Source organism: Tamandua tetradactyla, chromosome 12 (genome assembly GCF_023851605.1).
Source record: "Tamandua tetradactyla isolate mTamTet1 chromosome 12, mTamTet1.pri, whole genome shotgun sequence".
In the NCBI taxonomy this organism is placed as follows: domain Eukaryota; kingdom Metazoa; phylum Chordata; class Mammalia; order Pilosa; family Myrmecophagidae; genus Tamandua; species Tamandua tetradactyla.
The window spans coordinates 63,968,573-63,993,229 of NC_135338.1; the positions used below are offsets into that span (position 1 = coordinate 63,968,573).

General features: G+C 38.6%; 1 protein-coding gene and 2 pseudogenes across 5 annotated transcripts in view; 2 read left to right on the top strand and 1 right to left on the bottom strand.

Annotated features, from left to right (window-relative positions):
* TECPR2 (tectonin beta-propeller repeat containing 2) overlaps window positions 1-24,657 on the top strand; it is a 130,646-nt gene that overhangs the window by 20,628 nt on the left and 85,361 nt on the right. For all 5 annotated transcript variants that reach the window (XR_013160523.1, XM_077123584.1, XM_077123587.1 and 2 more), the window contains exons 3-4: window positions 19,355-19,483; window positions 19,870-20,001. Coding sequence is in view for 4 of the 5 variants with exons in the window: in XM_077123584.1 (XP_076979699.1) it covers window positions 19,355-19,483; window positions 19,870-20,001 (261 nt within the window). In the remaining variant the exon portion in view is untranslated. The remainder of the gene's footprint in view (window positions 1-19,354; window positions 19,484-19,869; window positions 20,002-24,657) is intronic.
* Window positions 10,192-10,452, bottom strand: LOC143652230 (U6 snRNA-associated Sm-like protein LSm8 pseudogene; annotated as a pseudogene).
* LOC143652229 (large ribosomal subunit protein uL4 pseudogene) lies at window positions 11,801-16,815 on the top strand (annotated as a pseudogene).

Consider the following 24,657-nt stretch of genomic DNA (forward strand, 5'->3'; position numbering starts at 1 on the left):
ATATATGTACACATATGTACATAGTAATCCCTAGAGCAATCACTAAAAAAAAAGAGGAAAATGCACAATTGTCAAAAACACAGTGTATCAAAATGGAATTCTAAAAGATGTTCAGGTAACCACAGGAAAGGAGAAAATGGAAAATAGGATGGGAAAGCAGAAGGAACAAATGGAAAAATAAACTGATAGACCTAAATCTAAATATGTCAATAATTGTATTAAATGCGAATGATCTGGAGTTCCAGGAAGATGGTGGAATAGGATAGGTCGAGTTCACTGCCGCTCTAAGGAACAGCTAGAGAAGTGACAGAACAACTAGGACAGCAATTCCAGGATGTAAGGGACCTGGGAGGGTCTTCTGCACCACATAGGGAGGCCCTGGTTGCAGAAGCCAAAGAATTGAGATGCAGAGAACTGGAGACTATCCAGCCAGTACAAACAGCCTAACGCGCCTCTTTACAAAAGGAGGCCCAGAGCTCTCAGGAGTGAACGGACAGGGAGATGGCAACTAGGAAGTAAGCCAAGCCACGTTCCTTGAACGTGCAGCACTCATTCGTGCCGCCCCACGCCCAGCAAATCGTGACACACACATACACCCCAAACCTGAATCCTATCATCCGTCTGCCCCCACATCCTCCTCTCCTGGCACCCACACATCTGTGCACCAGCCTCTTGACCCCTGCAGCCCCCCAACCTGTACATGTGCTCACCTTTGCCCCACCCCACACTTCAAGCACCCACCCACATCTTGCCTGCACACCAGCCCCCATGCATCCGCACATCCCCACCCATCCACTTCCTGCCATACCCATGCTGCACCCTGCTCCTGCACTCCAAAGCCCCCCTGAGCTGTATACTGCCCCCATGATCACCACACTGCACCTGTACAACCCCACGCCCCCCACTCACAGGCACACTCATAACCCATGCCTATAACTGCACTGCTACCACATGTTTGTGCCCCTCCTCGTACCCCACATCCTGTTCCTTACCCATCCCACAAATACAAACCTTTAGACTACTGAAGGAAATCAACTTCATAGTAACCCTATCAAGATATTTGCATGCAAAGAAGGCAACAGAAGATCACTAAGCATATGAAAATGCAGACAGATATAGCCCAGCCTAATGACCAAATTAAAACACCGGAGGATACACAGAATTTAGGAAAACTAATCAAAGATGTTCATATAACTCTACTAAATAAAATCAGTGGGGGATGGCTAATGACATAAAGGAGATCAAGAAGACAACAGAAGAGCATAAAGAGGAATCTGAAAGAATAAATAGAAAAATAGCAGATATCACAAAGGTTAAAGATGCTGTAGACCAAATCACAAATATACTAGAGACACACAGCAGTAGACTTGAAGAAACAGAAGAAAGAATAAGTGAACTAGGGGACAGGATAACTGATTTCGAACGCATAGGAGAGCAAATAACAAAAAAGATGGAAAAATTTGAATTAGATCTCAGGGAAATGATGGACAAAACAAAGCGCACAATATAAGAATCATCAGTGTCCCAGAAGGAGAAGAGAGAAGGACTAGGAAGATTAGTTGAGGATATAATAGGGGAAAACTTCCCAAACCTTATGAAAGGTATAAATATGCAAATCAAAGAAGCCCAGCAAACTCCAAATAGAATAAATCCAAATAGGCTTTCCCCAAGACACATACTAATCAGTCTGCCAAATGTTGAAGAGAAACAGAAAATCCTGAAAGCAGCAAGAGAAAAACAATCTACTACATACAAGGGAAACCATATAAGTCTGAGTTCGGACTATCCAACTGGCACTATGGAGGCAAGAAGGCAGTAGTATGGTATATTTAAGATGCTGAAAGAGAAAAACTTCGAGCCAAGAATTCTGTACCCAGCCAAATAGTCCTTCAAAAGTGAGAGAGAGGCCTCTTCTGCTCCGGCGATGCTCCCGCCGCCATCTTATCATTCCCTTTCTCCTCCTACTCCAGCGGCTCTCCAACCACCACCGTGCCCTCTTCCGCCTTCACCGGCTCCTCCGCCACCGTCCTTGACAGCCTTGCCATCCTCACCTTTCCACCTCCAGAACAGCCACTAGGGGAGTAGAAACAATACAGAACAGCTCCCAGAGCCACGACAGAGATCAAAAAGATAGCGTACCCCATCCTGGAACAGCTGACTGACTGGGAGAACCCGCTCCAGTGAGATCGCCGAGGGGCGCGGGCTTCCCCGGGTGGGGCGGCAAGCGGCCGGAGTCCCTCCCCTCCTCCTTTCCGGGCCAGCTGGCAGAATTGGGCAGGCGGTCCCCTCAAGCCGCAGCGGCTGGCGCCCCCACAACGCGCAGCCCCCCGGACCAACTGAGAGAATTGGATCGGAAATCCCCAGGCCGCGGAGAACGGTGACCGGGGGGGTCCCTTCCAAACACGTGACTCCCCGGTCCGGCTGGGAACAGTGCGCTCTCCCGGGCCACGGCGGCTGGTGCCCTCCCGCCACGCTTGGCGCCCCGGGCCGACTGGGAAATTCGAATGGGTGCTCTCCCGGGCTGTGGTGGTTGGCGACCGTTCCCACGTTCGGACCCCTGGGCCGGCTGGCACTCTTCCAAGCCGCTTCAGCTGGCGAACCTCCCCCACGGCGAGAGTTTTCCAAAGTTAAAAGACCCACAGCACCTTTTACTGGTGGAACCTGCGGACAAACGTGTGCCACGAGCGCCACCTACTGGGCAGGATAAGAAAAACAGAACCCAGAGATTTCACAGAAAAATCTTTCAACCTGTTGGGTCCAACACCCAGGGAAATCTGACTAAATGCCCAGACGCCAGCAGAAGATAACGGATCACGCTCAGAAAATTGAACATATGGCCCAGTCAAAGGAACAAACCAATAGTTCAAATGAGATACAAGAGCTGAGACAACTAATGCTGAGTATATGAACAGAAATGGAAAACCTCTTCAAAAACGAAATCGATAAATTGAGGGAGGACATGAAGAAGACATGGGCTGAACAAAAAGAAGAAATAGGAAAACTGAAAAAACAAATCACAGAACTTATGGGAGTGAAGGACAAAGTAGAAAAGCTGGAAAAAACAATGGATACCTACAATGGTAGATTTAAAGAGACAGAAGATAGAATTAGTGATTTGGAGGATGGAACATCTGAATTCCAAAAAGAAACAGGAACTATCGGGAAAAGAATGGAAAAAATTGAACAGGGTATCAGGGAACTCAAGGACAATATGAACCGCGCAAATATACGTGTTGTGGGTGTCCCAGAAGGAGAAGAGAAGGGAAAATGAGGAGAAAAACTAATGGAACAAATTATCACTGAAAATTTCCCAACTCTTCTGAAAGACCTAAAATTACAGATCCAAGAAGTGCAGCGCACCCCAAAGAGATTATTCCCAAATAGGCGTTCTCCAAGAAACTTACTAGTTAGAATGTCAGAGGTCAAAGAGAAAGAGAGGATCTTGAAAGCAGCAAGAGAAAAACAATCCATCACATACAAGGGAAACCCAATAAGACTATGTGTAGATTTCTCAGCAGAAACCATGGAAGCTAGAAGACAGTGGGATGATATATTTAAATTACTAAAAGAGAAAAACTGCCAACCAAGACTCCTATATCCAGCAAAATTGTCCTTCAAAAATGAGGGAGAAATTAAAACATTCTCAGACAAAAAGTCACTGAGAGAATTTGTGACCAAGAGACCAGCTCTGCAAGAAATACTAAAGGGAGCACTCGAGTCAGATACGAAAAGACAGAAGAGAGAGGTATGGAGAAGAGTGTAGAAAGAAAGAAAGTCAGATATGATATATATAATACAAAAGGCAAAATGGTAGAGGAAAATATTATCCAACCAGTAATAACACTAAACTTTAATGGACTGAATTCCCCAATCAAAAGACGTAGACTGGCAGAATGGATTAAAAACCAGGATCCTTCTATATGCTGTCTACAGGAAACACATCTTAGACCCAAAGATAAACATAGGTTGAAAGTGAAAGGTTGGGAAAAGATATTTCATGCAAATAACAACCAGAAAAGAGCAGGAGTGGCTATACTAATATCCAACAAATTAGACTTCAAATGTAAAACAGTTAAAAGAGACAAAGAAGGACACTATATACTAATAAAAGGAACAATTAAACAAGAAGACATAACAATCATAAAGATTTACGCACCGAACCAGAATGCCCCAAAATACGTGAGGAATACACTGCAAACACTGAAAAGGGAAATAGACACATATACCATAATAGTTGGAGACTTCAATTCCCCACTCTCATCAATGGACAGAACATCTAGACAGAGGATCAATAAAGAAATAGAGAATCTGGATATTACTATAAATGAGCTAGACTTAACAGACGTTTATAGGACATTACATCCCACAACAGCAGGATACACCTTTTTCTCAAGTGCTCATGGATCATTCTCAAAGATAGACCATATGCTGGGTCACAAAGCAAGTCTTGACAAATTTAAAAAGATTGAAATCATACACAACACTTTCTCGGATCATAAAGGAATGAAGTTGGAAATCAATAATAGGCGGAGTGCCAGCAAATTCACAAATACGTGGAGGCTCAACAACACACTCTTAAACAACGAGTGGGTCAAAGAAGAAATTGCAAGAGAAATTAGTAAAACCTCATGGAAAATGAAAATGAAAACACAACATATCAAAACTTATGGGACGCAGCAAAAGCACTGCTAAAGGGAAATTTATTGCCCTGAATGCCTATATCAGAAAAGAAGAAAAGGCAAAAATGCAGGAATTAACGGTCCACTTGGAAGAACTGGAGAAAGAACAGCAAACTAATCCCAAAGCAAGCAAAAGGAAAGAAATAACAAAGATTAGAGCAGAAATAAATGAAATTGAATACATGAAAGCAATAGAGAAAATCAATAAGACCAGAAGTTGGTTCTATGAGAAAATCAATAAGACTGATGGGCCCTTAGCAAGATTGACAAAAAGAAGAAGAGAGAGGATGCAAATAAATAAGATCAGAAATGGAAGAGGAGACATAACTACTGACCTCACAGAAATAAAGGAGGTAATAACAGGATACTATGAACAACTTTACGCTAATAAACACAACAATTTAGATGAAATGGACGGGTTCCTGGAAAGACATCAACAATCAACTTTGACTCAAGAAGAAGTAGATGACCTCAACAAACCAATCACAAGTAAAGAAATTGAATCAGTCATTCAAAAGCTTCCTAAAAAGAGAAGTCCAGGACCAGACAGCTTCACATGTGAATTCTATCAAACATTCCAGAAAGAATTAGTACCAACTCTCCTCAAACTCTTCAAAAAAATCGAAGTGGAGGGAAAACTACCTAATTCATTCTATGAAGCCAACATCACCCTCATACCAAAACCAGGCAAAGATATTACAAAAAAAGAAAACTACAGGCCAATCTCTCTAATGAATATAGATGCAAAAATCCTCAATAAAATTCTAGCAAATCGTATCCAACAACACATTAAAAGAATTATACATCATGACCAAGTAGGATTCGTCCCAGGTATGCAAGGATGGTTCAACATAAGAAAATCAATTAATGTAATACACCATATCAACAAATCAAAGCAGAAAAATCACATGATCATCTCAATTGATGCAGAGAAGGCATTTGACAAGATTTAACATCCTTTCCTGTTGAAAACACTTCAAAAGATAGAATACAAGGGAACTTCCTTAAAATGATAGAGGGAATATATGAAAAACCCACAGCTAATATCATCCTCAATGGGGAAAAATTGAAAACTTTCCCCCTAAGATCAGGAACAAGACAAGGATGTCCACTATCACCACTATTATTCAACATTGTGTTGGAGGTTCTAGCCAGAGCAATTAGACAAGAAAAAGAAATACAAGGCATCAAAATTGGAAAGGAAGAAGTAAAACTATCACTGTTTGCAGACGATATGATACTATACGTCGAAAACCCGGAAAAATCCACAACAAAACTACTAGAGCTAATAAATGAGTACAGCAAAGTAGCAGGTTACAAGATCAACATTCAAAAATCTGTAGCATTTCTATACACTAGTATTGAACAAGCTGAGGGGGAAATCAAGAAACGAATCCCATTTACAATTGCAACTAAAAGAATAAAATACCTAGGAATAAATTTAACTAAAGAGACAAAAAACCTCTATAAAGAAAACTACAAAAAACTGTTAAAAGAAATCACAGAAGACCTAAATAGATGGAAGGGCATACCGTGTTCATGGATTGAAAGACTAAATATAGTTAAGATGTCAATCCTACCTAAATTGATTTACAGATTCAATGAAATACTAATCAAAATTCCAACAACTTATTTTTCAGAAATAGAAAAACCAATAAGCAAATTTATCTGGAAGGGCAGGGTGCCCCGAATTGCTAAAAACATCTTGAGGAAAAAAAACGAAGCTGGAGGTCTCGCGCTGCCGGACTTTAAGGCATATTATTTAGCCACAGTGGTCAAAACAGCATGGTATTGGCATAAAGATAGATATATCGGCCAATGGAATCGAATAGAGTGCTCAGATATCACCGTCTCATCTATGGACATTTGATCTTTGATAAGGCAGTCAAGCCAACTCACCTGGGACAGAACAGTCTCTTCAATAAATGGTGCCTAGAGAACTGGATATCCATACGCAAAAGAATGAAAGAAGACCCATATCTCACACCCTATACAAAAGTTAACTCAAAATGGATCAAAGATCTAAACATTAGGTCTAAGACCATAAAACAGTTAGAGGAAAATGTAGGGAGATATCTTATGAAACTTACAATTGGAGGCGGTTTTATGGACCTTAAACCTAAAGCAAGAGCACTGAAGAAGGAAATAAATAAATGGGAGCTCCTCAAAATTAAACACTTTTGTGCATCAAAGAACTTCATCAAGAAAGTAGAAAGACAGCCTACACAATGGGAGATAATATTTGGAAACGACATATCAGATAAAGGTCTAGTATCCAGAATTTATAAAGAGATTGTTCAACTCAACAACAAAAAGACAGCCAACCCAATTACAAAGTGGGAAAAAGGCTTGAACAGACACCTACCAGAAGAGGAAATACGGATGGCCAAGAGGCACATGAAGAGATGCTCAATGTCCCTGGCCATTAGAGAAATGCAAATCAAAACCACAATGAGATATCATCTTACACCCACCAGAATGGCCATTATCAACAAAACAGAAAATGACAAGTGCTGGAGAGGATGTGGAGAAAGAGGCACACTTATCCACTGTTGGTGGGAATGTCAAATGGTGCAACCACTGTGTAAGGCAGTTTGGCAGTTCCTCAAAAAGCTGAATATAGAATTGCCATACAACCCAGCAATACCATTGCTGGGTATCTACTCAAAGGACTTGACGGCAAAGACAGAAACGGACATTTGCACACCAATGTTTATAGCAGCGTTATTTACAATTGCAAAGAGATGGAAACAGCCAATGTCCATCAACAGAAGAATGGCTAAACAAACTGTGGTATATACATACGATGGAATATTATGCAGCTTTAAGACAAGGTAAACTTATGAAGCATGTAATAACATGGATGGACCTAGAGAACATTATGCTGAGTGAGTCCAGCCAAAAACTAAAGGACAAATACTGTATGGTCCCACTGATGTGAACGGACATTCGAGAATAAACTTGGAATATGTCATTGGTAACAGAGTCCAGCAGGAGTTAGAAACAGGGTAAGATAATGGGTAATTGGACCTGAAGGGATACAGACTGTGCAACAGGACTAGATACAAAAACTCAAAAATGGACAGCACAATAATACCTAATTGTAAAGTAATCATGTTAAAACACTGAATGAAGCTGCATCTGAACTATAGGTTTTTTTTGTTTTGTTTTGCTTTTTTTTTTTACCATTATTATTACTTTTATTTTTTTCTCTATATTAACATTCTATATCTTTTTCTGTTGTGTTGCTAGTTCCTCTAAACCGATGCAAATATACTAAGAAATGATGATCATGCATCTATGTGATGATGTTAAGAATTACTGATTGCATATGTAGAATGGTATGACGTCTAAAAAAAAAAAAAAAATGGTCAGCACAATACTGCCTAAATGTAATGTAATTATCTTGGAACACTGAATGAAGCTGCATCTGATCTATAGTTTTTTTTTTGTTTGTTTTGTTTTTTTTTCTCTTATATATTTTTGTACGTTTTATTTTTATTTGTGTTTTCTCTCTGTGTTATCACTTTATTTCTTTTTCTGTTGTAGTGCTATTTCTTTCTCTAAATCGATGCATATGTACTGAGAAATGATGACCATACACCTATGTGATGATATTAAGAATTACTGATTGGGGCGGGCCGCGGTGGCTCAGCGGGCAAAAGTGCTTGCCTGCTATGCCGGAGGACCTCGGTTCGATTCCCGGCCCCAGCCCATGTAACAAAAACGGAGAAACAGAATATAATAAAACAAGAAAATGTTTAAAAATGTTTCCCTTTCTTCCTTCCTTCCTTCCTTCTATCCTTCCTTCCTTCTCTCTGTCTTTCCTTTAAAAAAAAAAAAAAAAAAAAAAAAAAGAATTACTGATTGCATATGTAGAATGGATTGATTTCTATTGTTGTGTTAGTTAATTTTTTTAATTAATAAAAAAAAAGAAAAAGAATTACTGATAGCATATGTAGAATGGTATGATTTCTAAATGTTGGGTTAATTTCTTTTTTTTCCGTTAATTAATAATAAAAAAAAAGAATTGGTTGTATGAAATAGAAGTACTGCTAAAAAAGATAATGATGGATCTGAACCTTGAGTTTTTGGGTATCCTAAACCTTTTGTATATCCTGATTCAGTAATTAAAAAAAGCCCTCCAAATAATTTATCTCCTCAAATAAAAGAAAATTTTCATCAATACCTTTTCTTTGTTAATGTCCCCTACTAATAACCAAATTTTATTTACATTCTTCCGCTGTAGTGAGTGTAATTGATGGACAGCCCCAACTGGTGTCCTCTGAATCCACCATTGAGCTTAGCATCCAAATGGCTACTTTCAACCAATGACCGAGCATAGCAGGGACATTAAGGGATCTTTTAGATAGGTGACTTAAGCTTAAGGCTTGCCACCCCATTAACTTGGCCAGCATTTTCTTTAAATCACACTGCAGTCTGAGATTTGCTCCTCCAACTCTCCTTCCTTCCCTCTCTCCTTTCCATACTATAGACCTGTTCATGATCTGACAATTCTTCCTGACTCCTCCAACTACTCCTCTTTTTCCCTCACAGGTATTTCTCAAATAAATGTCTTACATATCTAATTCCATCCAAGGCCAGCTTTTTGGAGGACTGCTATTAACACAATAGTATAGTTCAAGTCTTTCAAATTTTCTGTAGCCTTACGGATTTTTTTTTTCAATAAAAACCTGGTTTATTTACTCACATATATTAACAATAAAAAACTCGCTTAATTCTAGAAATTCCCTAATTCTTAAAAATTGAAAGCAAGATGGCTTTTAAGACTATGAAATTGTTTTTAATCAGATAATATAGTATTCATAAAATTCAATAATATTCTCATATTATTTTCTTATCTAAGTTATTAGGCGTTCAAATTTTACCAGTATCTTCCTCATGAATCCTATCCCTCCTAGTTCTTAATATTCAAGTCTTCATTTTTGCCCCAGTTCCTTTAAACTTTGTTGGCCTATTTCCTTTTTACAACCAAATACTCTTACTAACACCTCTAAATGCTAGGGGGCAACTTTCAGCAGTACCATAAACCACCACCCATGTAGAGCACTAAATGCTGTTGAGTCACTAAAGACAGCAAGACCTTCCTTCCCGAGACACTCTTAAAAATCATGAACTAGTGATGTTATTTGTATGTTTATATTATATAGCACACATAGTTCTCATTTCTACTTGTTTGCCAGGAATATTAAAATGTTGGAAAATACAAAAGTTTCTTCTGAAAGTTTCCAAAACAATCAAATTTTTTAATAGAAAAATAAAATGAAGCCCCAAAGCCTATGATTTACACACAAAAAAATTTTTTTTCAAGATGTAGAAATATTTCAGTTTACATATCATATTACAGTGAATCAACAGTCAAAATCCAAAATTGCACATTCGTGAAACTTCCACACAGCCTCCTCTGAATAATCAGTTTCTATACAAAAATTTATAGATGTCCAATATATGCAGTTGTTTCTCGATGTGCTACAGAATTTAGAGGTTCTGCTCATATATTCCCCAAATCAAGCACAGAATCTGTCTCTTCATCAATTTCTCCTATAACTACAACATTGTCACCTCTTATGATATATAACCCTAGTACCACTTGTTGTACTCCCTGTGAAGAACTGAACACTTGTTCATGGCTTTTATCTAAAATTACATTAATGGTCTGGTCAAAACTCTTCAGTGTTCCCACAATCATTCTCCCATCAGAAGTAATAACAGCAGCAGTTTGGATGATGTAGTTCTCCAGAGAGGATGTCATGATGCTACACCGGCGGCTCTGAGCAACGTAACAGCACCAGCGACAAGTGGAGCCAAAAAAAAAAGCCAGATTTTTTTATCTGCTTATTCTATCAACTATTATGAGAGAAGTATTGATTTCCCAGCTGAAATTGTGGTCTTGTTTTTCCCGTTTCAGTTCTGTCATTTTTTGCTTCATGTATTTTAAAGTTGTATTATATATATCTATTTAGGATTGTTATATCTTCTTATTAAATTGATTATTTTATCACTGTAAAATATCATATACATACAAGGTAATATGTCTTGTTCTAAGGACTACTTTGTTTGATATTAGCATAGCCTCTCCTGCTTTCTAATAACTAAAGTTTGCCTGGTTTATCTCTCCATTCTCTTACTTTTTATTTTTCTGTGCCCTTATATCTAAAGCACATTTCTTATAGACAGCATAAAGTTGGTTTTTACTTTTTTATACAGTTTGACAATTTATACCTTTTAATTAAAGTATTTAGACCATTTATATATAATGTAATTATCCATATGTTTGGGTTTAATCGAAATTTCTCAACCTTGAAGCTATTGACATTTTGGTGTGAATAATTATTTGTTGTGACAGCACTGATCTGTGTATTATAGGCTAATGTTTAGCAGCATTCCTGGCCTCTACCCACCAGATTGTAGTAGTACTTTGCAAGTTGTAGCAGCCTCCAGACATTGCCAAATTTCCCAATGGGGTCAAAATTGCCCTTGGTTGACAAACCATTGGTTAAATATTGCTAATTGTTTTCTGTTTATCCCATCTAGTCTTTATCCCTTGTTTCCTTTTTTTTTTGGGTCCCTACAGCTTTTGGATTAAATTTTCATATTTCTATTTTATCTGCACTATGTCTTATTAGGCTTTACCTCTATGTTTTAGTTTTTTAGTGGTTTCTATAGGGTTTACAATATATGTCTTTTACTTACCGCAGTTTACTCTCAAATAAGGGTATCTTGCAGATAAGGGAAGAACCATACAAAAGTTTTATTTTCATTTTGGGATTTTTTTGTTACTGGTCTATAGAAATACAATTGATTTTTGTTTATTTTACTTGTAATTTTTTTTTTAGTTTTCATAGACTTTTCTATGTAAATAATCATGTCTGTCTATGAGGAAACATAGTTTTACTTCATCTTTTCCAGTCTGTATATGTCTCTAATGTTTTTCTTATTTTATTGCACTGGCTAGGACTTTCAGTATAATGTTGAATAGTAATAATGAGAGTGTACATCCTTACCTCAGCATTTTTTTTTGCCATTTTATCAACTGTAAGTTTCTCATAGATGCCTTTTATTTCTACTTATTTTCATACCTAGTTTACTGAAAGGTTTTTATCATGAATGGGTATCAAAGTTGTCAAATACTTTTTTCTGATTCTATTGAGATAATCATATGATTTTTCTCCTTTATTCTATATAGTATATTACTATATTGATTTTTAAATATTACCCCAACCATGTATTACTGGAATAAACCCTACTTCATTCTGATCATTATCCTACCTTGTCCTTTATTTTTTCAGCTATATTCATTTCACTAATATTTTGTTAAGGCTTCTTATGCCTAGGTTCATGAGGGATATTGGTCTGTAGTTTTCTTGTGACATCTCTGGCCTCTCGCATCATATATAATTGCTAGTATTTTATTTCTGGTTCTTTTTACCACTCAATTTGAACATTACCATTGTTGTATTTAATAGTTGTTATTTAGATTTTCTCACATTCCTGCGACTTTCTTCTCTCACTGTTCTTTCGTACATCTCCACTCCTCCCTTTGTAACCATTTTCTGTCTTCTGGGTACTTCTTTGAGAATCCTGGTAGTGAGGTCTTTAAGTGGTAAGTGCTCTTATTTTTTGTCTGAAAATGTCCCTCTCTCTTTAAATTATTTAGACAATTATACTCTTCAGGGTAGCATGTTTTTTCTCTTAGCCCTTTGAAGATGATATTCCAATGTCTTCTAGACTCTCTTGTGGTTGAGTTCCTGTCCTTTTAATACTTAATTCAATTTTGATAATTCGCCTTCTTCCTCTGACTGATATAAATACCCTCTCTTTGTCTTTGAAGTTTTGCACTTTCCCCACTAGATGTATATATGTGCATTTCTTTTTATTTATCTTGTTTAAGATTGTACTTCTGGAGTGTGGTTTTCTCTTACTGCCATGGCATGTGCTCTTCCGTTGATATCGGTGTACTCTGAAAAGGGGGAATCATCTGACAAAAATGTTACTTTGTCTGCTATATTCAAGATTCCCATTAGACTGGATATTGTGAATTTTGTTAACACCAACTTGTGCAAAAAGTAACAGGCAGCCTATGCTGTCAATGAGTTAGCAGCTAATCAAACCAGTGCTGAGTCCTGGTTCACTAGCAGAGCTGTGGCTCCAATTCCCAGAGTTTGAGGTAGTGGGACTCACTGATATGGCCAGAGTGGTTTTGAAAATATGTGTCATGGAGGCTGCATGTTTGCACCAACCAAAGCATGGCATCAGTGACACTGTAGAGTAAACATAGCACAGAAGCAATATGACATCTGCTCTGCCCTAGCTGTTCTTCAGCTTTACCAGAGGTGCGTATATCTAAAGGTAATATTGAGACAAGTTCCTGAACTTCCTTTGGTGGTCGAAGATAAAGTTGAAAGCTTCAAGAAAACCAAGGAGGCTGTTTTGTTTCTAGGCCTGGAATGGTATAAAAAAAGTTCTATGCTTCACAGTGAATGAGAGCTGACAAGTCACAAAATGAGAAACTCATTGCATACAGAACAGGGGACTGTGCATCATCCATAATAAGGACAATGGTTATCATCAAGGCCTTCAGAAACATCCCTGGAATTACTATGCTTAATGTAAGCAAGCTGAACATTTTGAATCTTGCTCTTGGTAGGCATGTGGGACATTGCTGCATTTGGACTGAGAGTGCTTTCCGCAAGTTAGATGACCTTTATGACACCTGGCGTAAAGCTGCCTTCTCCAAGAGTGACTGCAACCTTCCCATGTGCAAGATGATGAATACAGACCTTAGCAGAATCTTGGGAAGCCCAGAGATCCAAAAAGCCCTCCAAACACCACGCAAGAAGATTCATCACAGAGTTCACTGAAAAACCTGAGAATCATGTTGAAACTAAACCCATATGCAAAGATTATGCACCAAAACACCCTTCTTTGCCAGACCAGGAATCACAAACTCAGGATAGATAAAGCTGCAGCAGCACTAGAGTCCAAATCAGATGAGAAGGGGGTTCCAGGCAAGAAGCCTATAATGGGGAAGAAAGGAAATAAGGCTGTTGGTGTTAAGAGGAAGCCACAGAAGCAGAAGTCTTTGGGAAAGAAGGCTGCAGCTACCAAGAAGTCAGCAGAAAAGAAACCTACCACAGAAGAAAAGAAGTCTTGCACAGAAGAAAAGAAGACTGCTGTCTAAATTGCTTATTCCATAAAACTCAAACTCATTTTGGACATATTATTTTGAATAAAGACTTGATTCAGATCAAAGAGGGAGAAACACTTTTTAAAAAGAAGAAGAAGTTGTACTTCTGAGGAGCTTTTCATCAATTTTGGACAATTTTAGGCCTTTATCTCTGAAGATATTGTGTTATTTTAGCCTTTCTTTGCTTTCCTTCCAGAATTCCGATTTGACGTAGGCTGGACCTACTTATTCTTTCTGCTTTTATCTTTTCATCTCTAGTCACACTAGGTAATTTCCTCAGATCTCTCTTGTAATGCAGTAATTTCTTTCAGCTGTGACTAACTTGCTGTTCAGTCTCTCCACTAGATTTTTTTTTTTTTTTGAGCATGTAGGTTAAGAAATGTGTTAAGTATATGTGCAGAGAAAAGGAGCATGTGGGCACTCTCGCAAGTAAAGAGAGATGGAGGGGGAGAGACAATAAGCAGCGTGGGACCATTTGCCTTTATGGGTTGACATTACTTATTCACCCTCCCCCTTCCTTGTTCGGGGCTCGTTCTTCTACCCTCCCCTCTACCCAGTGCGGTGCAGTGGTGGTAGACAGTGCATTTGGGTGGGTCCATTGGTTCCATCCTTCCCCAAAGATGACTCATTTAGGTGGGAATCATTTGGCTTTAGAGGGGTAGGCTGCTGCCAGATGTTTCCCATTAAATGGGTAGCCCCTGGGCAGGGTATCTGTGCCAGACATGGGCCCTCCTGACCTCAATTAACTGTCCTTGTTCAAGTGCTCCTTCACAGTTTTCTTTCTCCCTTCCCTCCCTATTCTAGCTTGCCTCAAATCCTTCCTCAGAGAGTTCTTGCCCTTTAATCTTAAGGGGTGCTGAGAGATGATGGTTGGTCTTCTGTAGCTGCTTCTGGCTTATTAGGGAGTATAGGCCCTGCAGAACGGGGTGTAGAACTTTCTGGATATCGCATTTAAGTCAAGAGGGGAGAAGTCCAGAGAGACAGTTGGAAGGGCTAAAAATCTTTGCATCAGCATTGGTTTGTTATGAAAGGCTTCTACTTCTGAAAGAAATAAACTTGGTGAGAAACTTAAAAATGCAACCTCCACTAGATTTTAAATTCTTTTTGGTTCTTTTTCATTTATATCTGACTATTTCTGATAGGGTGGGGGTTGTCCAATTTTATTGGGGTCCTTTCAGTTGACTCTTCTCCACGGGGGTCTTTTCCTCTGTAGTAATTTCTTATTATGAGCTGTTTGGCTGATGCTAACATGAAAAATTTTGAGGGCCTGGGTCGACGCTGTGTCCGCAGATGGAATTGAGGTTCATCTCTGGCAGGAACTTTGGAGTACTGCTCCCTTCAAATTAATTGCCTGGTTTCATGCTTCCTTTGAGTAGGACTGAGAATAAATTCAAACTCAGATACTGTCCAGGGCAGGCTTGTGAGATTCTTCTTCTTCTTTTTTTTCCCCCCAAACTTTTTATTGTATAATATAACATATATACAAAGCAAAGAAAGAAAAAAGCAGTATTTTTAAAGTATTTTTCAACAAGTAGTTACAGGACAGATCCCAGAGTTTTTCATGAACTACTATACTGTGCCAGTTTGAATCTGAAAGATTCAAGAAAAGCCATGTCCTTTAATCTTCATTCAATATTGCTGGCTGGGAGCTGTTTGATTGTTCCATGGAAATGTGTTTCCACCCATTCAAGATTGTGTTGCTTCTTGGAGCCCTTTAAGAGGGAACCATTTTGCAAAGAGCTACAGAGCCTGAACAACCAGAGACCTTGGAGATGAAGAAGGAAAATGCCCCTGGGGGAGCTTCATGAAACAAGAAGACAGGCGAGAAAGCTAGCAGAATGCCCCTTGTTTGCCATGCACCTTTCTAGTTGAGAGAGAAATCCTGAATGGCATTGGCCATCTTGAACTAAGATATCTTTCCCTGGATGCCTTAGATTGGACATTTCTATAGTCTTGTTTTAATTTGGACATCTTTACAGCTGTAGAACTGTAAACTTGCAACTTAATTAATTGCCCTTTTAAAAAGCCGTTCCATTGTCATAAGTACTTGGAATCTCAGATAGGACATGAGATTTTGTTGGCTTATCCAAAGTGATGCCCCAATGAATCCCAGAGTGATTTGATCAGTGAGTGGAAAAGTATTTGCAAGCCCACTTCGGGGAATGGTGAGAGCAGGGAGAAATTCAGCTTCCCCAAGTTGAATTCTTGATATTCTCACAAGCAGTGTGGACAACCAAAGCTATAGGCTGGGCCCCCAGTCTTGGGGTTTGTTCATATGAAACTTAACCCCACAAAGGATAGGTCAAGTCTACTTAAAATTTAGGCCTAAGAGTCACCCCCAAGAGAGCCTCTTTTGTTGCTCAGATGTGGTCTCTCTCTCCAGCCAACATGACGAGCAGTCTCACCACCCTCCCCCTCTCTGCGTGGGACATGACTCCCAGGGGTGTGGACCTTCCTGGCAACGTGGGACAGAGATCCTGGAATGAGCTGAGACTCAGCATCAAGGGACTGAGAAAAACCCTAGAATGAGCTGAGAATTAACAGCAAGGGGTTGAGAGAACCTTCTCGACCAAAGGGGGAAGAGTGAAATGAGACTAAGTGTCAATGGCTGAGAGATTCCAAAGAGAGTCGAGAGGTTATCCTGGAGGTTATTCTTATGCATTAAGTAGATATCACCCTGTTGTTCAAGATGTAGTGGAGAGGCTGGAGGGAACTGCCTGAAAACAGAGCTGTGTTCCAGTAGCCATGTTTCTTGATGATGATTGAACAATGATATAGCTTTCACAATGAGACTCTGTGAATGTGAAAACCTTGTGTCTGATGCTCCTTTCAGCTACTGTATCAACAGAAGAGTAGAACATATGGAATAAAAATAAATGATAGGGAGAACAAATATTAAATTTAGTTTGAAATGCTAGTGATAAATGAAAGCGAGGGGTAAGGGGTATGGTATGTATAATCTTTTTTTTTCACTATTATCGTTTTATTTCTTTTTCTATTGTCTTCTTATTTCTTTTTCTAAATCGATGCAAATGTTCTAAGAAATGATGAATATGCAACTATGTGATGATATTAAGAATTACTGATTGTATATGTAGAATGGAATGATATCTTAATATTTTGTTTGTTAATTTTTTTTAATTAATAAAAAAAGTTAAAAAAAAAAAAAAAAAAGAAAGCCGTTCCATTTCTGTTATATTACATTCTGGCAGCTAGCAAACTAGAATACCATCATCTCAGATTTTTCCTTCTAGCTGCTCCAGAATATAGGAGGCTAGAAGGAATAAATGTATTTTTTATCATCACAATCGAATTTTTTTTCTTTTTTGTGAAAAATAACGAATATACAAAAAAAGCAATAAATTTCAAAGCACAGGTCAACAATTAGTTGTAGAACAGATTTCAGAGTTCAGTATGGGTTACAGTTCTATAATTTTAGGTTTTTACTTCTAGCTGCTCTAAGATACTGGAGACCAAAAGGAATATCAATATAATGATTCAGTAGTCATACTCGTTTGTTAAACCCTACCTTCTCTGTATAACTCCACCATCACCTTTGATCTTTCTCCTGCTTTTTAGGGGTATTTGGGCTATGCCCATTCTAACCTTTTCCTGTTGGAAAGGATTGTCAATAATATGGGGTAGGGAGATGAAACTATCTGATGTTCTGGAGAGGCTGGCCCCTCTAGGTTTCAGGACTTATCTGGTCCAAGGACCCATCTGGAGGTTGTATGTTTCTGGAAAGTTACCCTAGTGCATGGAACCTTTGTAGAATCTTGTCCTAGATGTTCTTTAGGATTGGCTAGAATGTATTTGGTTGGGAGTTGGCAAGTTATGATAGGTAGCAATGTCTAACTGAAACTTGCTTAAGAGTGACCTCTAGAGTAGCCTCTCAACTCTATTTGAACTCTCTCAGCCACTGATACCTTATTTGTTACACTTCTTTTCCTGCTTTTGGTCAGGTTGGCACTGTTGATCCCACAGTGCCAGGGCTGGACTCATCCCTGGAGGTCATTTCCCACACCGCCACAGATACTTTTACCCCTGGAGCCATGTCCTACATGGGAGGAGGGCAGTGGTTTCACTTGCAGAGTTGGGCTTGAGAGAGAGTTGAGGCCACATCTGAGCAACAAAAGAAGTCCTCCAGAAGTAACTCTTAGGCAAACCTATAGGTAGGCTAAGCTTCTCCATGACATACATAAGCTTCACAAGAGCAAGCTTCAAGATCAAGGGCTTGGCCTATTGATTTGGGTGTCCCTAATGTTTCACCACAGTATCAGGAGTTTCCCTGTTGGTAAAGTTTAATAGTTCCATGTTTTTTCTCCCAACCCGCAAGGGACTTTACAAATACTTTTTTTTTTGACTTTTAAAGTTGTATAATTATAACATATATACAAAGCAAAGAAAGAAAACAGCAATCGTTTTTAAAGCACTCTTCAACAAGTAGTTATAGGACAGATCCTAGAGTTTCTTATGGGCTACCATATCATCATCTTAGATTTTTCCTTTTAGATGTTTCAAAAGTAGGAGGCTAGAAGGAATAAATGTGTTTTTTATCATCACCATCGACTTTTTCTTTTTTGTGAAAAATAACGTATATGTAAAAAAGCAATAAATTTCAAAGCACAGAGCAACAGATAGTTGTAGAACAGATTTCAGAGTTTGGTATGGGTTACAATTCCACAATTTTAGGTTTTTACTTCTAGATGCTCTAAGATACTGGAGACTAAAAGAAATATCAGTTTAATGATTCAGCAGTCATATTTGTTTTTTAAGCCCTACCTTCTCTGTATAACTTCACCATCACCTTTGATCTTTCTGTCCCACTCTTTAGGGGTATTTGGGCTATGGCCATTTGAATTTTTTCATGTAGGAAGGGGCTGTCAATGATATGGGGTAGGGAGATGGAACTATCTGATGTTCTGGAGAGGCTGGCCCCTCTAGGTTTCAGGTAAAAATAATGAAAAAAATTCTTTCAAGTTAACGTTATTTAATATGGTTATTGATCTAAGAACCATACATCCCAGGCATCCATTTAGAAACCACCTTTAGGTCTGTCTTCTTTCTCACTGTTCCTCAACCGTAGCAAGCCTGGGAGGCCAGGAGGCCGTGGGCAGCAGGAACGGTGCAGAGTGGTTGAATGGCTGGTTGAGTCATGAGTCATGCTGACTCCAGCCACCTGGGTCTGGAGGTAATACTCTCTTATCACTTCTTAGGTCTCTCTAGATCACGGCTCACTGTATTCATACTTGAGTGATCAGCATTTCCTTCATCAGAAATGAACTTTTGATTTTGTCATTTTAAGAGCCTAGGAAGGAAAAGGATTTTTTTTAACATGTCTTTCTGCTCTTTGATATTCATTTCTAACCAGGCATATATATGGGTCCCAGCCTGGTGAGGTGTCCCACTGCATTTGTAATGCTTTCCTTGCTACCTGTTTTTAAAGCCCAAATATCTCCTCTCTTAGGGGAAGATGGAGTCCATCACAGTTGTGAAGCTACTCAGTTGCTTCGATGACCTAGTGGCTGCTGGCACAGCCTCTGGGAGGGTAGCTGTTTTCCAACTTGTATCCTCATTGCCCGGGAGGAATAAGCAGGTAAGTGCTCACCATTGTTGCATTTCTTAACAACTCAGCAAATTCCTCATGGGTTTTAAAATGAGGAAACCTCATCTATCTGTAAAGTTATGCTCATAAAACCCTAATGTTATTCAGCTTATAATTGGGTAACATTTTTTTTCGTGGTTGGACACTTGGCAAAAGGTACATGTGGATGAGTTGTCGTGCTTAATCTCTGGTGTGTTTTCTGTGGTCTTTGAAGGTGGACAGACAGATGGACACTTGTGCAGGTCTCCACATGGAAAAGAAGGTTGGGAAAAGCAGCTCTTGCCTATATGGGAGGGATTGATATCACTTTGCCCACATGGCCCCACCTCCCAGTTTTTATCCTTTTCTTTCCTTGTGTGTTTATTGTTTATTCATAGCTTCGAAGATTTGATGTCACTGGTATTCACAAAAACAGCGTTACAGCTCTGGCTTGGAGCCCCAATGGAATGAAATTATTCTCTGGAGATGACAAAGGGAAAATTGTCTACTCTTCTTTGGATCTAGACCAGGTAAAATTATTTTCAGAAGTATCATTGTCTTTTACTTTGTTATATTTGGAAAAATTAAGTTCATAATTGTATTCAGTTAGTTTATATTCTTAATCATAATCCTTTTGTAGTCTGCATTGAGGTTTGTAACATTTTCTTTCAAGGACCTTTCTAATGTCTTGTAACTCCCACTTCTGTGACTAATGAGTTGGCCTTTGTTTCTACTGGAACATTCATTTTTTTTATTCTACTATTTTCTCTTGTTACAACTTGGAAAAGAACCCATTTTCATTCCTAATTCCCTGAAAGATTGGTAGGAGTAATGCATAGCACTTCATAGTCATAGTCATGGACAAAGGCCTATGATTTCGAGGCCTAAAAAGCTCTCTAGCAGCCAAACCCTGCCTGTATGGGACAGCCTTAGCAGGAAAAGTGGCAGGGGAAGAGGAGGTTAGGCTGCACTGACCAGCCCGCAGCCCCTGCCCCTGAATTTGTTATTTTTTTTAACCTAAACAGCCATGCTTTGAGCCATTTATTCATATCCCAAGTAGAAGATGAAGAATCCGAGGCTCAGGGAGATCCAATAACCAACCCATGATCACAAACTAATAAATATCTAGCAAAGTTAAATTTCAAACCGAGGTTCTGCTGCAAGGCTACTGGATGTCTTGCTTTAACCTTGCCCAATATGCGTTATTTGTTTTGTCATATATCTCGCTGCCTAGCTAGACTAAACCCCTTGGTGGCACAGTCCTTCCTTTTACTATTTGTAGCTTTCATTCCCAGTACATGGCAGGAATTTGGCAGTTATCAGCTGATTGGCTTTTTTTTTTTTTTTTTTTTTTGGCGTGGGCAGGCACTGTGAATCGAACCCAGGTTTCCAACATGGCAGGCGAGAACTCTGCCTGCTGAGTCACCCGTGGCCCACCCAGCTGAGTGACTTTTAATCCATTTGATCTGAGACTTTCCTGTCTATTACAAATGTTTTCTAGCAGCAATGCTCACACTTTTTGGTGTCAGGGCCCCCTTTACATTTTTAAAAATTATGAGGACCTCAAAGAGCTTTTGTTTGCATGGATTCTATCTATCAAATGTACCATATTAGAAATTAAAACTGAAAAATTAAAAAATATTTATTTGTTTTAAAATAACAATAATAAACCTGTTGCACGTTAACTATAAATAACATTTTTGTGAAAATATCTGTGTTTTCACACATGCAAAAAAAATTGAGAAGAGAGGCATTGCTTTACATTTCTGCAGATTTCTTTAATGTCTGGCTTCATAGAAGTTCGCTGGATTCTGAATTCAATCTGGTGCAATACATTGTTTGGGTTGAAATATAGAAAGAAAATCTGACCTTACACAGACATATAGTTGGAAAAGGGAGACATATTTTAGTAGCCTTTTCAGATCATTGTGGATATCCTTCTCTAATACTACACCTGAACTGGACAAGAGGTATTTTCTTAAAGATTGGTTATAGTGTGGAATTTGAGACATATCAGTGTGCTTTTCACACTCCGTAGCATCAAAATCCATTGGTCTCTCTTGCTCTTTAACTGGATCTTTTATCCATACGTGATTTTGTATCCTTATATGTTGGTCATTTGGAAAGTACTGGTTCACAGAGAGAAACAGACCTTCCAAACGTTGTTGCATTTTATTGTACAATATCAACAAGACACCTCTGTTAGCAGTGCTTTTGTTCTGACTAGTAGAAGAGTCTTTAGCCATTGAAGAGCTTTCAGGTTCATAGGGACAGGTACAAGTTTTCACAATCCCAGTCTTCACTTGAAAGCTTGAATTTCATCATCAGCCACTATCTCTTGTCTTCCTTAGAGTGATAAACCTGCTTTTTTTCTTTTTGAGAAAATGTCTGCCATATATCCAAGTTCGAACAATTATAGTGTTTTGAATAAAAATGGTGTTCTATGAAAAAAGCAGCTCATAGCTCAAACAGTTGCTCAAATGCTTTTTCATTGTACTTCAGTATACAGCAGAAGGGCTGCATGCAAACATCCCATTTTGTCACATAGAATACTAGATAGAACTGGTCCTCCATTGGTGGGTATGACCTGTTGATTAATTGACTGTTTGCACACATAGTTGATCTCAGCCTCCAGGTCAGTTGATGCCTTGTGCTCTCAAGCCCTCACCCGAAATCACGTTACTGGTCTTTCCCACCTGGCTTGCCCGCACCCTAAGACTATACAGGTATGGCCAGTCCCTGCCCTAAGTCACTTCATTGAACCATCCAGTATGCCCCAAGGTCTCCAGGCACTAGTTAGACCTGACATCCCAAGAGTCCAGATATTACCTCCCAGAAGTTGAAGGCAAAGGCCAAACCAAATTCTTTATTATGCAGTTTTTTTGTTTTATGTGTGTATGTATGATGTTTTTTTTTATTGTGACAATATATATAACACAGTTGTTCCTGTTTTAACCACTTTCATATAGTGGTTGAAATTGTACATCCCATGTACATTTCAAAGATTTCAATTATATTCACAGATGGGTCTTAGAGAGCCTCAGGAATCTGTGGCCTACATTTTGAGAACCACTCCTCTTGGAAAATGCTTTGTTAAGGATCCACTCTTTTATACTTTCTTGCTGCTGAGGGTAAAAAACTGAGATAGTCCCTTATAAACTGCAAGCTTGAGGCAAAAATTTTTTATTTGTTTACCAAAATTTAAAAATTTTTGTTTTTTATATATTCCCAGTTTCATCCGGTCCGTTTGACAGAAGAGCACTCATAGGCATTGCCCCAGGTCACTGAGGGCTGGTGTGTGAGGAAACCCAGAGAGTGTGCTCGTCCTCTGCTGCCCTTGCAGCCAAAGGGGAGAATCAGGTGCAAGAGAGACTGGCTGTAAGCAGCCTGATGATGTTGGTTTTTTTTAAAATGCAATTTTATTGGCATATATTATATATTCACATACCATGTAATCATCTAAAGTGTCAATTAGTGGTTGACAGTAATAGCTGTGCATTCATCATCACAATCGACTTTTTTTTCTTTTTTGTAAAAAATAACATGTATACAAAAAAGCAATAAATTTCAAAGTGTAGCATAACAATTAGTTATAACAGATTTTAGAGTTTGGTATGGGTTACAGTTCCATAATTTTAGGTTTTTACTACTAGCTGCTCCATGACACTAGAGACTAAATGAAATATCAGTATAATGATTCAGCAATCATACTCATTTGTTAAACCCTACCTTCTCTGTATAACTCCACCATCTCCTTTGACCTTTCTCCCAATCTTTAGGGGGGTATTTGGTCTATGCCTTTTCTAACTTTTTCATGTTGGAAAGGGCTGTCGATAATATGGGAGAAGGGGTTGGAACAAATTGATGTTCTGGAGCTGATAATATTTTTTAAAAGACACAAAATCTTCATGAGATTTGAAAAAAAAAAGCATCAGAGAATACATGTTTTTGCATGCTAAGTCAAATACTTAAAGGTTACAGTGTGAGTAAGTGCAGAGGAATCTGCCTTAAAAGTCTCTGGGCAGTGCAACGGTGGCTCAACGGCCAACAACCCGGAGCTATTGGTTCTAAATGACCAACAACCCGGAGCTATTCCCAGAGCTTGCCCATGCCAAAAAAAAAAAGTCTCTGATGTTTTGGTGGTAAGGACATTTCTCTCTCTTGATTGTGGTGGTAGTTACATACTCTGTGTATGCATTTGTCGAAACTTAGAAGATTGTATACCTAAGAAGGATGAACTTTACTCTGATCAATAAACCTGATTCCCTTCAGCCCCCAAAAACTCTAAGACGTTGCAGCAGTATTTCTTAAACAATTGAAGAAACTGGTTCAGGAGAAGAGTCACATATTAGAAGCAGGTTTTGTTTGTTTGTTTGTTTAAGCTGCTTTTCTAGGATTGGTTCCTATTATAAATGAATATAGGTTGGAGAGTGGTGACATCACAGATCATAAGAAACAGGGCTAAGTTTTTTTATTTTAATTTTTATTATGGTAGCATATATACAACATAAAATTTCCCATTTTAACCACTTTCAAGTATATAATTCATGGGCATTAAATACATTCACAGATCATAAGAAATAGGGCTAAGTTTTTTATTTTAATTTTTATTATGGTAGCATATATACAACATAAAATTTCCCATTTTAACCACGTTCAAGTATATAATTCATGGGTATTAAATACATTCACAGTGTTGTGCTACCCTTACCACCGTCTATAACTAAAACTTTTCCAGCACCCCAAGGAGAAATTCTGAACCCATTAAGCATTAACTGTCCATTTCCCCTGATTCTAGTAACCTTTACTTTCCTTTCTGTCTCTATTAATTTGCATATTCTGGTTATTTTTGTATAAGTGGAATCATAGTATCTGTTCTTTTGTGTCTAGCTTATTTTACTCCACAGCATGTCTTTAAGGTTCATCTGTTTTGTTGCATGTTATCAGAACTTCCTTCATTATTTATTACTGAATAATATATTTCGTTGTATAGAAATAGATTTTTGGCACCAAGAAATACAGTTTATTTTAGCAGTAAAATGCCTTCTGGAGTTTCAGCTTTGTTCTGTATTGATTTCATACCTTTTTTTCCTCTGACCCTTTCAGGTGCAAGGATGTGATGTCCTCAGAATTACAATGAGCTCTTTGGGGTGGGGAGTCTTGGAGAGTGTAATAAAGAGCTGATC